Genomic DNA, 13,703 nt, shown 5'->3' with positions numbered 1-13,703 from the left:
AGCTAGCATTTAAATACACGATGAATCTGAAACACTGTGGAGGTGGCAGATTCAATTATGCACTCATTCACATTCCCCTGACAGAAACGAAGCAAATCCACTGAGACATTGGTTGGTGGGCAATTTATGAAGGCAGTTTTAGCGATTTACATAAACCAAATGAATGTAAACAAGAGTCCTGCTCTTCTCATTTAAATGAATGACTGATTTAAATGAAGGAGAGGCAGGTTTCAAACCAGACTGTATATAACGCCAGAGACAAAATTAGATGGGATCGCCAGCACCTTGTGTCTGCGTTGTTCATGATCAACCCATTAAAACAGCTCTCATATCTGTAAATAAAGGAGGTTTTTTTTTCATTTTTACAAGAACAAGATTTGTAAAATAACTTCAGGGAATTTCATGTCATGTCTCATGTCATGTGTGTGCAAGAGTTTGCCAACAAACTTGCCTTAGTGGTAATGGCTTGTCAGCTATTAGCAACTGTGTAAATGGAAGGGTGAAATTATCTTTCACCAAAGGACCGAGGGAAGATTTTGTAGCTTTTAATGCCAGATTTTGGAAATGTGCTGCTCAGAATAAAGCAAAAAGGAAAACTGAACAAATTAAAACAAAATCAAAACTGTTTCTACACTTAAATTCAATCACAAACTAATGATTTCTTTTCACATGTGACACCACACCATTACATACACAAACTGGAAAGAAAAAATCATGGCCTTTGCTGCCATCAACAGCAAAATGTTGCGCCGTGTGAGTTTTCCAGCCAGCCGAATGAACAGCACAAGCATGGCTACCCCTGAATTCTTCCCTAAACTCTACAGTGAGCATGCGAACCATCTCTGAGCAGAACTGCCAAGCCCTCGCCTCTCCTCCACAACTACAAGCCAGAGAAGCGTTGCCACATCAGTACCTTCAAATGAGGATCAGTCTCCTCTTCCTGATTGGAGCTTGAGGGGGAGGGTGTGGCCGATTTACTTCCGGGAGGTGAGGGGGAACCATGAGGCAGTGCACTCCGGCTGACCTGAGGGTTTAGCTGGGTCAGTGCGCTCATGGGGTTGGGCAGTATCGGAGGTGAGCTGTTTATCAGGGGGTGGTTACGGGCGGGGTCATAATGAGAGCCGTCTGGGTGCTGGTGATGGTGTTGCTGTTGGTGGTGGTGCAAAGCCATCTCCTGCATCTGGGGTGAGAGAAGAACACCAGCTTTACTATCTTCTCCTCTACTCAAAGTAATAAAAGTATGCCAATTAGCCAAATATGCAAAGATGTAGAAGTGGAGAGGACATTTTCAAATTTGAGAAAAAGATGCATTGGACAAAATCTTTAAAAAGAAGGCAAAAAATAACTTTTTTCTGATGTTGTAATGAGGGAAATATGTCTGTTGGCAGGAACGAGACAGACAAAAAACCCTCTTACAGGTCCCACTGTTAAACTGAGGCTGGTGGTTTGAAAACTTCTCTTTTCTTCTGACTGTAACAAGCACTTTCAAACTTGTAGGTTTGTGGCCAAGTTTATCTTATTACTTGTTAGGTAAATGGAAGTCATACAGGGGGGAAATTTGAATAATGGCAGCAAATATCTCACTAAAAAGCCAAAAAAAAAAAAAAAAGCCTAATTTCTCAACCCAAACCAACCTAGACAGCTCACTAGGAAATTAAAGCAGACATTTTCATTGCTCCCTAAAGGCTAATACCATTCAGTCTTAACTAAAAACATGAATATAGCGCCTGTATCATTCCCCAGTTTTCTGGTGGCACATTTTGAAGCCTGATAGCTTTAAGGTCCATCTCATTTCCAGTTACTAGAGCCACAAAATCTAGATTTCCAATGAGCTGTAGCTGGATGAAGCCTGACCAGAGCAGCAGCACAACCTGTGATAGGTTCAGTCAGCTATCAATCAAACAACTGTGACCCAGCCACACGCTTTTAAAGATTACATTTAATTCAAAATGATTTTGCAATCACTGTCAAAATGCACACTAGAAGGAGAGAAATTGGCTGTTCAGAGCTCAAAGCAGCTATAATCAATACTTCTATATTACAACAGATCACATGACTTCTCGTAAGTAAAAGGGGTTGTTTGTAGAAATGAATCCATAGAGACTACAGAGCATTGTAGTTTCTTTTAGTTCATTACTTTGGTTTACTGGCCCACATCTGCTTCTCATTTTAATATAGCCCTGGCTAAATATTCTTTAGAGATAAATATGTAAATAATTAAAATAAGTTAAAAACATTTAACTATGGTTGAAACATTTAAAATGGTTAAAAACGTTTACATATGTTTAAATATAAATGAAAAACATTTAAATATATGTTGAAAATTGTATAATCATAGTTTGTTTGATTTGTACATGAGCCAGCAGTATCATCAGCCATTCGACGTAAGAGTAAGCAGCATAATGTGTCAATCTTAGTTTTTCTTTACTTTCATTGGAAGGTCCTAACTAGCAGCCAATCTAATTACATTCCCAGGTAAAGGGGTGGGGCTTAGCTGTGAGCTGCTGGTTCTGTTAGTCGGAGGGAGGCAGAAGCGAGTTATCAAGTCATCACTGAGTGAATTAAAGTACTGTATGAAAGCATTAGCGTCCATAACTTGTGGCAGAGCAGCAGTTATCCCTCTGGTTTGGACTTTTGTGATCACAAGAGGTAAATATGAGCCTCTGTGACTAAATGTTGTTGTGTTAAAAAGCAACGTGTGTATTGACGTAGCTGTTAGCCTTCGCCTGTTAGCCATTAGCTTTGCTTGTAAACACTGTTAGCCTTGCATGTGAAGCAGCTGGTTGTGACAAGCTACTGCTAGCTTGCCATGAAATAGAGTATGGATTTGTTGTTTAGCTGATTTATCTGATTCAGGAGATGGACAGTTGTGACTGTAAGAGAGGGAGAGGGGACCAGGAAAGCTCCTTTGGACCACTATGAAGAGTGGTTTCCTTTCTGCTGTTGTACTGTAGATCGTCGCTCCACCTGCTGCTGTTTTCTTCACTGCTCCACCTGCTGCCCCGCTGAGTATCTCCAGGATTGGTGAGTACTGATTACATTGCATGTGCATTTTTATTTCATGCTTGTGTAAACAACTGAAGTGGCCATTGCAGTTTTTCGGCCTCCAAGCTCCTCGGCCTTGAGAGTTGCTTTTACATTTTGGTATTGCTGAGTGAGCTTGTGTGTGTTTCTATCCATTGGAGTCCGACATATTTAAGTCTCTCCTGTTGTAATGCGAAAATAATTCCTGAGATAGATGTGAGAATATGAAATATTCCAGCTCCACGCACTGTTTCCCTCGCTGCTTCTCTGATGTCCGCCCTCTCTCTTGCTTCTCTCCCGAATCGGTGAATTAAGAATTTATTTCAACCAAACCAGAGTCAGTGATGATTGCTGGAACAGTGGAAAGATGAACCATGAAGGTTTTGATGAGTTTCATCTTAGATGTGTTTGAATGCAGTGTGTTTTACGTTAAAATGGCTGTTTCTGTGAATGGAGTCTGGTGGCTTTGGCCAGAGCGATACAACAGCTGATTCTGGTTAAACAGAACAGATCTTACTCTTTAACAACTGTATGCATCCTTCCCATAATGCTGTCAGACACTTACTATACAAATCTGAGCCTGTCAGTGCCAAAAACAAACACTTTTAGGGACATGCATTGATGGTGCTCAAACATCCATAGGGATTACATTGCAACATTTTTCAGTACTGAAAAACTTAATATCCGTTGTCTCCATTAGTCACTTGGACACAGAAAAGTCAGGTAATATGTAACCAGAGTTCCTCCCGTTAGTCCAGGACACTGTGCACAACGTCTCTTTCATTGATTGAAAATGAAATGTAGGTCAAGTAGGTTAAAATGCAAGGACAAAAAAAAATATATTTTTAATATACTTCCTTAAATCTCATTGGAGCCAGTTATTTTACTTTCATTTTAAGGGAACACAGGTTGTAAATATTAAGTTAGAAGCGCCATCCAGTTTGAAACATACCCAGGGCCCCGCCCAGAGTACTACAACACGAGCGGATTATATATCTACATGGGATGGGTGTTACATTAATAAAGAGGGGTTTTTTATTCAATCTGAGTTTTGAATCACAAGGGGAACTTTACCTCAAGCCAATTTTTTCATTGCTTCAACTTTCAGCCATGTACAGTAACACACATGCCCATTATCACTTAACTCAAAATGATGTGATTTTTCAAGGGGGCTCTCTATTACAGTTAAAGGTACAATCCATAATTTCTATTGACTTCTATTTTGTAGGAAGTGCAACAAGTGCAGGCCCTCCAGGGTCCTTGAGACACTGTGGACTTCAGTTCCTGCTTCTGAAAATTCAGTTTTAAGAAGCCAGAAATCTCAGCACCTTGCAAAGCAATCGTTGCGTCAATGGCATTGCTCAACAACCCTATCAGCCCCCTGCAGATATATTATGCTCACTGTGTGCAATGAAAGAGAAAAATGTTACTGACTGCCACATAAAATGACACCTTTTTCAAATAGAAATAGAAACAAAAAGGGCACTCGCAGCTGGAGAATGACCCCCATGTGCAGAACACCCTTCCACGTGATTACAGAATCAGACTCGCACAAAGTTCTGCTCTTAGCAGTCTTAAAAGATCTTCAATAATAACTACATCAAAAGCTTTTCCTCAAGATTCATCAGGACAGAACACGAGCACGGACCAAAGGATGCTTTTAATGCGGGCATAAATGGGAATGTTTGGCAATTTACAGATCAGAAAGTGATGAACTAGCATTTGTTAGCTCTTTTAAACATTTATGAGTTAAATAATACATTACACATTAGTGAAGTGCTAAAAAGATCAAATTGAAAAGGCCCGAGCATATGAGGTCTTGATAAACACGAGTGGAGGTTCAGAGATGAAGGCTCTGCTCTCTAATCATAATTGGCCCCAGTAGGTTGCTGGAATAAAAATGCACAACAAAGTAATGTTGTACGAGGCTCTGGCCTGCTTTGAAAACTCATAATATTCACACGACATTAGATTCTGTGTTTGCCTCAGCAGCTGCTCACAAAAGGCAGCCATGAACAAAGACATTTCTTTTGCATTTCAAATAACCAAGCTTTAACCTCCCCCATCCACGGCAATCTCCAACTTCCAATCATAATTCAAAACACCATCGCTACACTTCTTAAAACATGAGGAAATAGCTTGAGCAAAATAAGCAGCAAGACAGGGAAAAGAGAGGAAGAAAGAGGAAAGAGAAGGAAATAGAAATCCATTAATTTTCCATTTTCCATGGACTTTCTCTTTAAGGGTCCTCACAAACCAAGAAGCATTGAAAAACCAATTAATCAAACATGAATGGGCTATCATAGACACGTTTCCATAGCAACAGCCTCCAGGCAAAATTGTCACCCTTTAATCTGAGCCACACCATGTTTAATATAAACAAGAAGGAGACATGCAGAGCAAAAGGGTTCACCGGGGGAAGGCACCACGGCATCATGGGTGCTGCTGGTCGGCCTCGTAAGAGCAGGGACAGAAAAACCTTTCGTCGAGACACGAAACTGCATCCGAGTTCCTGTTTTAAGGGATTCGTCTAAGAGAATTCATCTTATTTTTGTGGAGGAAAAGCTGTAGAGATGGCAGAGAGGGGAGGGAAGCAAAGCAAGCACACCAGATTATTCACTGTACTTCTTTTGTTTTGAATCAAGTGCACGTGTCATCTGCTGTTATTCATATTCACTCTCATATTTCGAAGCATTAGCTCAAAGTTTCATTAGAGCTGAGTGTTTTTGTCCTAACTAATGGAGCAGTTTGTCACCAGGAAATACAGAAACAAATCAGCCAGCAAAGACAATGAAAGCACAAAGAAACTGATTCCAAAGTCTGAACGTGTTTCCTTATTACCCTTCCAAAAAGCAGCTACGTGCAATATAACACCTGAAAGACGAGCGCTCGTTACTCAAAGCACCTCCTGTGATAATCTGCCTCTAACAGTCATTCCTGTGTCATTCCTTAAAACGAGTGCTTTTTAGTTGGCGCTTTCACCTGTGTGAGACAGAAAGAGCAAGAAGTTATCACGTAACGCCATCAAGCCTGAGCTAAATAAAGCAGGCGGCAGACGGCTGTACAAATATTATGAAAGAATCTGACAAAGGTTGCTGGTTGCCATAGGTACTGTATGCTAATTCCTAATGGTATCATCCAGATAGCTGGACAAAAGAGGGAGGAGTGCACGGTGAGTAACAGGATTTGATTGGTCACCGCTCTCTGCCTTTAGCATGTAACACATACTGACTTTTCATGGACTCTCGATGCAGACGACAGGTCTATAATACGCACTTTATTCCTGCATGACTTGGTCCGTGACGCAACATTATTTTGTTTTTTTGAGGGGTAGATTGCAGGCGGTCTTATTCTGTGTTGAAGCAGCCGACTCACTGAACATTATACTCATCATCGTTCTGCTTTCTGTATTTCGTGGCATAACAATAAACCAATAACTCCCGACTTGAGCAATGCAGAGGCCTAAATTTATATATTTAGATTCTTTATGAAGTTGGACTCTGAGCTCTCTTGGTGCTGTCATAGCTGTGCTTAACCTCCAGCAATTTAGCTGTTTGTTGTAAAGCCCCGGGAGATCAGAGACCCTCATAAACACAGGAGGCAAAGAAAGAGGAAAGGAAAGAGGACACTGGAACAGAGCGAGACATAACAGAGGATAAAAGCAGGGAAACAGCAAGAGAAAAAAAACAACAACACGTGACCTAAAACCCATCTACAAAGTTAGCAAGAGGATGGCTAGATATTGCTTTCTGGTGATGAGCAGCCAGGCAGACCTAAACTGTGATGTAAAGCCAGGAAACTCGGTGTGAACGTGTTCCTCTGCCATCGTTACGCCTGTCGTGTTTGTATTCACATCTTGTACATCATAGTCAAATGGGAGTCAAATAACAAAGGCTTTCCAATTATGTGTAGCACATTGTGTGCGAGATGGAATATCACAAAGCCATTGTTCCCGTGCTCCTGCTGACCTTACCTTTGAAATGGTTTCACGGCCGCTCCAATTGCCTGCACCATTTGATTTAGCTAAGGGGATTTGACCACCAGCACAGAGATGAGAGAAGGGGAGAAGAGAGCCCTACGCTGCTACAAGGAGAAAGAGGAGAGATTCACACCAGAGAGAGTAAAACAGCTAACCTTGCTCCGTCCTTATGATGATTAAACCAGAGTGGCATCTGTTTCATCATTTGAATAAGCGGCTTGATTGCTATGCAAGGTTTTATAGCACTGGCATCATAATAACCAGTCTCCCCATGCTAAAGAATCAATAAATGTTTCAGCTGATTATCACCATCTAAAAAATAACCATCCAAACACAGAGGGGCCTTCTGTGGAGCTGAGTCAATTTTAGTTCGCTTGCTTCAAAATCTAACAGAAAAATGAAACGTCTTTGCTAATGATAGAGGATTTTACCCCACAGTGCCGCGTGGTATCCGTTAGTGTTTGGATTTTACAGAAACATCACCTGCTGAACTGCTTTAATCAGCGCTATCAGACTTTCAGACGGTCCCCCTATCCCGTCCTGCCCTGCTTGAAGATACAGTGATCAATGCTTCTGCGAGTCCTGAGACTTTCCTCTCCTCACCCCCTGCTTGACTGGAGCCATCTTGTTTAGAGTGATGGCTCACTCACACAGGTTCACGGCTGCTATTGTAAAATCACCCAGCGTTTAATTGAAACAAATGACTATAATAATAGAACATTATCCCTGCAGGCACCCAGCCATGACAGCTTTAATTAGAGGCGCGTTCAAGACTGATCCTTCAAAAGCACAGCCGCCGCGCAACACGGCGGTAAACACGCCTTTAGGTGGGGAGCCAACCCTGGGGCCTCGCAGCCCTCAAAGCTACTTCTCATTCACCCTGAGGGCAAAGCACTAACAACTCTGTTCCTCAAAGAGCCTTCGAGCCTCCACCCCTCCCTCCCCCTCCTCACTCTCTCCCTCTCTTCTCTCTCCCTTCATCCATGTCTTCTCGGTTTATCAAGCTTATATACACCCAGGAGGGTCATTTACACAAGCTGAGGAGAATTAATAAGAGAGTGGATTTATGAATCATACGCTACTTAAGTATGAAAGCAAAGGCAAAATGCTGCCACTGCCTTCTTGTGACATCAGACAGATGCTAAGTGAGGAGATATGATGGGCAGCAGATGCCGGGATGTTCGAGAGGAAGAAGCACAAGTGGTTTAAGAATTTGTTGAAGCTTAATTGGATGCGTTTCAAAAGTAGTCAATATGACTTATAAAACATTATTCAATAAGACAAGGAGACTTTGATTCAAATGTAATATGATGCTGTGATCCAGGTGTATACCAGCCAACTGTATTTAGCAACACGCTATTAAAACCTCGTTTTATTTATTAGCTTGGCAGTGGCTCCGTGTTGCCACAACAAGAAGACACTATAAGGTCACTTTCAATCATTCCAATTACATGCTAGTCAAGAGGAAAAAATATAAAATGCCTGCTCTTGCACCTCCTGCACTGAACTGTGATCAAGTAATTAATCTGGCAGAAAAACAGCAATACCTCACAAACTAGCAGCAGAAGGAAATAATTATGAGTTTCAGCACAAACTTCAAAAGAGAGAAGAAGCAGTTTATTCCAAGAACGTCGTAAGTAGCCACACTGTTGAAATGGACTTTGCCACATTATCTCTGAAAGCCAAGCGGAGACCATGCCAGCACATTTGATATTTTCATAAAAAGTAGGAATGACTCGTAAGTGGTGCCTCACAGATAAATGGTAAACTAAACACACAAAAAAAACAAACAAATTAGACGTGAAGTTATAACAAAGTAAATGGTAAAAAGATTAACTTTTACGATGCTGTTCTTTACAACCCTCTGTGCTGGTAATGTATTTTCCTTTGTGTGGAAAGTACTTTATGTCGGCGGCTGTTATCGTCATTATCATTTTTATTATTAAATCTAAAAGTATAGTTGGAAGCACAAAGAGGCTGATGTCCCTGGCTGCGAATGACTGTTGGTTCAAAAAGTACTGTACCACCCTGAACGCCTCTCAGAGTGACTCTGTGGCAGCAACAAGGCAGTGGTTGATTTGCAGATAGTAATGTCATGATGTCCCCCTCGGCACCATCCTCCATGTTCCTCATTACTGCTAATGTCAGAACCTCCTTTGCTTTTATTTTCTCCCTCTCTCTTCCTCTCCACCCCCCCACCCCCCCCTCCCCCCCCCCCCCAGTTCTCTCTCTTGTTCCTCAGTCTCTTTTCTTCTCGCTCTCTCTTGTTCTGTCTCACTGTCTCTGTCTCCCCCTGTCTCGCTCCCTCTCAGCCCGGGCGTGTCTCTGAGCTCACCTCACAAAGCACAGCGTCAGAGAATCAGAGCCTCGTCTGACATGACATGTAGGAGACGGTTGTGAGGAGCGGTGGGGACACACACAGCAGACAGCAGAAGGCTAGGCTCCTCTGCTCCCACTAATGAGACCCCTGACTGCCGTGTCAAACACACTTTGTGTGTATACGTGTGTATGTGTGTGTGTGTAGGCGTGCCCACACTCGCACAACAACAAAAACTGAACGTAGATGCAGAAATAATGAACACAAAAACAAGAAAGCGCACACAAATGAGAAGCAGGTGCTTATAGGTTTGCATGTGCCAAGCAAGTGGAGGTCATGGCGAGATGATCTGCATGTGTGTGAAATCCTCTCAAATTTCACGTACATCTGACAGAAGACACCTGACTCTCCAGCTTTGAGCTATAACAAATGTTACAGACAGAGGATCAGCCAACAAATTAACGTCACGGCTTGAGGTACGGTATGTGTAAGGCTTATTGTTTTGCTGATCTTCACCCCTTCGATTGGGTTTTCACCCAGATTTGAAGCCCCTCCAAAAGCTGTACTGTAAAACACAGTCATCACGACAGGTTATGGTTAAGTAAAGTTTGTTTTTGTTTTTTTGCAGCACAAACAGCTCAGAAAATAGTTCTGGTAAAAGACAAAATGGAAAGAAAACTCACATTAGTCACTAGTTTGCTTCTCAAACTAAATCAAAATGTGAACTACATCTGTGTGCTTTGTGTTATTATTATTTTTTTTTTTCACCTATTTTTTAATAATCCAAACAGAAAATATTCCCACAGCCTGCTCCTGTAGGTGCTTTGAAAACTGAGACACATGAAGGAAACTGTATTTTTCAGCTTACTTTTGTGATTTGGTGAGATTTCGCCGCAGAATTCCTCTTTATCCTAAAATCAAATACAACCTGTCACAGTCATGTAATAATTACTGGAGACATTTTTTTTTTTCTCCTCCTTCACACCATGGAGGGTGAGTGCTACCCGTGACTTCTGCCTGTAGCTTGCGCCTCTGACAGTACACGATGAACTGTTACATGAATACGCAAAGTGTTTTAATCACCCTGACTCGAGCCACTCTTGTGCACATTAGCAGACAGAGCCACAGTGTTGGGTTGAGCTGGTGGCTGGTGGCACAGCAGGGGAGACGTCCCTGAGTGAGATGACATGGGACGGCTCTCCACCGCCACCAGGGCAGAATATTCCTGGTGGTGAAAGCACAATGAGCTGATGGATGGTTGAGATAGGGCACAGTGCAATATGGACAAGATTTCATGGCATGATAAATCTCAGCAGGGGCCCGTGGCTAAGTGTAATATGAAATCCCTTATCTATGTATCTGCTTCATAACACCGGCTATCTGCTGCAGCTGAATCTGCCTTTGTTTCTTTAGCTTCTGTTCTTTGCTTGAATGCCACTGCTGATCACATCTACAGTATGGAGGAGCACGGTGACAACAACATGTGTGCGATAACACATCTTTTACTCAGTTGTTTTTGAAATACGATGTGATGAATTATCTAAATTGAAAATTGTCACAGTAGAGATCCTCATCCATTACCTGCGATCGCTCCGATAAGCAGCGTTATTAGAAGAGAATTTGTATATAGCGCTCTTACTGTCGAGGCTGGCCCGTGTTTGTACGAAACAAGTTTGAGTTACACCTGCAATATAAATGAAATGCAATTTGTCTCACATAACTGATCCTTTTCGAGTTCGGGGCGTGTGTTATTTAACACCGTCTCTTTAGAATTTCCGACTAAAAAGAAAATAAATTAAGTCGGCACCTTATCCTCTGATTAGCTTAATCCAATAGGTTAATTGACTTTATCAGGGTGGAGAAAATAGATGAGCTGCCATCCCAGCCCGCAATAAAAATCCCTCCAAAATGATGAAATTGGAAAATAACCTATATTTCTTTTAAGATATTTCTTAATATACAACTACAGTTTCATATCACATTGCCAGAGAAATAAGGCACTTTCTCCCAGGAGATGAGAAAAGAATTGAATTTTTCCTTATCGGTCATCTATTTTTCCACAGAATGCTATTACTTGCTGCCTGCCGTTGCTAAGCAACAGGAAATATTAATAGGACCTTTTATTAGCTAGGCTTTACCAGTGGAGTACTAAAATGAGGAAGTGGAAAACATGAATGTGTTACATAAATCTCTGAACCTTTCAGGGTTTGCACAAGTCTCTGTTTGTCCAGTGATTTATGGCTGTGATGGTTCATTTATGGGAGAGGGAGGTGTGAAATGCCAAATGGAACATTAGCCTAAGGGACAATTTGAAAATAAATAATCACAAAAAAGTGGGAAAAAAAGGGAAGCAGTTTAAAGAACTGCCCTATTTTTCTCTTCTTTTTTTTTGCTGCAGATTTCAAGAGGCCATCAAACAAGCAAGTGATATTTTTGTTCTGCTGGAGGCATTGATCATTCAGAATCATCTACGCCTGAATCAACATTCGAATAACTAATACAAGTCCCGTTCTATCACTGGGCTTGTTGAACTGTGGTGAAAAGCGACAGACATTCCATCATTTCCCGCAGACGCTCTAATCCCTTTAAAAAATGACTAAGAATGAAGGTCTTTCAAAGGAGAAATAGGTTTTCTTCATCTGAATGAAAAGTATAGAATAAGGCAAAGCCTCAAAGAGCAGAAAGTCTTTACAGGCAAAGGTAAGACAAATTTAAAGTCCATATTGGAAAAGTCTAAACACATTTAATTGCAGTATTTCAGAAAAGTCACTTGACAACAGTCCAGGTGATATACAGCACTATTCATTTTTCAGACTGAGACTTATGAGGCCAAGATTGTCTCTATAAATGCATCGCTTAATCTCTAATCCACCTTTTTCTCTGTTCCATGTTTATACAAAAACCAGCAGGTGTACAGTATGCGATAATACGTTTGCTGGGACCTTCCATCACAGGGAGAACACATTAAAACACACCTCTGCTCTCTTATCATTAATTCATCCCAGCTTGTCTGTGACAAGTTCAGTTGACATTGCAGCTCATATTTCATTCACACAGGCTTGGAGAGCGGGCACCTGCCAGGAGCACTTAATACCTCGCGAGTAAAAGTAAAGAAAGAAAAGAAAACACCGGCATCCACCCAACTTAACATGACAATCAGGGTGGGATTAACACTTGATAATTAACCTCAGCCACTGAAGATAAAGAGCTTGCCAGGAAATTTTTATATTTAAATGTTGCTAACAAAAGAAATTAGAGTATGAATTTGAATATGAATGCAGATCTTTAGGGTGCCACAACCCTCATTACAAATGAACTGACCCTCATTCAGGCGGATTCACGTCTTGTATTCCGGAAAATAACAAACGAGATAATACCTGGGAGTTCGACAGAGCTAAGGCTGCGTCTGCATATAGCTCTTTCTGCCAATACATAGCTGTTACGCATAACATCCCCTGGTTGATTATACATTCATCATCTGTTACATATTCAAAACATCACACTCGAGGCAGTCTGATGATGGCTAATATTGCATGCATCATTGAGGAACATGAGAAAAAAAACTTAATCAAAGATAATTTATTCCAGTTGTAGGCACAGGTCATATGAATTTGAGGAGAATTTCAAACATACCGTAACTGAATATGGAGCCTTTCTGTGCAAAGAGATGGCAGATGTGGCTGTCACAGCACAGGTGTGAAGCTCATGTTAATATATGGGTCCAGCCAATAATTAAATTGTTTTGCTTTAGGTTTTGAATAAAGGCAAAGCAGACAATAGTGAGGCCACTCCAGAAATTAGTCACCACCATCACCAGCAGCAGCAGCAGCAGCAGCATAGATGTGTATCTTTTTGGGCTGTATTGATAAGATCAATGCAACCTGAGCATGGCTATTAAATGTCTAATGTGTTTTGGAACTTGTAGATGCTATGACAGGGGGGCATTAACAGAGAGAGAGCTAGAAGGAGGGAGAGAGAGAGAGGCCCTGCCAAGTGCATCAGAGAAAGGAGCTCTCTGAAAGATATCAGGTTGGGCCAGGAGGGGCTTCAGACCGCAACATAATAAGCATCAGGAAAAAAAAAACACCTTATGAATTGAAAATGGCCTTTTTACAAAATTAGGGGAGTACAGTCAATTACGTCTTTTTCAGGTTTGGAGAGTCAGCAGAGGCGATAAAACCTGAAAAGTCAGCACCTGGTTGGATTGTAAGTTTCCATCGACTCGTCTTGATCCTGTTGATGATTCACCTTTAAAGGTTCAACAGTATTCTACAGTTTGGTTACCATTAAACCTGAGAGCCAAATCCAGCAATGAATTAACAAGCAGGTCTGCAGCTTCAGTTACTTTCAGTATCGATTAATCTGCAGATTGTCTTCACATCC

General features: G+C 41.4%; 1 protein-coding gene across 3 annotated transcripts in view; it reads right to left on the bottom strand.

Moving 5' to 3' along the window:
* tox2 (TOX high mobility group box family member 2) overlaps positions 1–13,703 on the bottom strand; it is a 93,810-nt gene that overhangs the window by 12,533 nt on the left and 67,574 nt on the right. For 2 of the 3 annotated variants that reach the window (XM_076740847.1, XM_076740855.1), the window contains exon 5: positions 914–1,180. The exons of the other annotated variant lie outside the window; for it this stretch is intronic. In XM_076740847.1, coding sequence (XP_076596962.1) covers positions 914–1,180 — 267 coding nt within the window. The remainder of the gene's footprint in view (positions 1–913; positions 1,181–13,703) is intronic. 3 annotated transcript variants of the gene reach the window in all.

Source organism: Chaetodon auriga, chromosome 2 (genome assembly GCF_051107435.1).
Source record: "Chaetodon auriga isolate fChaAug3 chromosome 2, fChaAug3.hap1, whole genome shotgun sequence".
Taxonomy (NCBI): Eukaryota; Metazoa; Chordata; class Actinopteri; order Chaetodontiformes; family Chaetodontidae; genus Chaetodon; species Chaetodon auriga.
The sequence above is the reverse complement of the archived record's forward strand: the minus strand, read 5'-3'. Positions and strand labels throughout refer to the sequence as shown.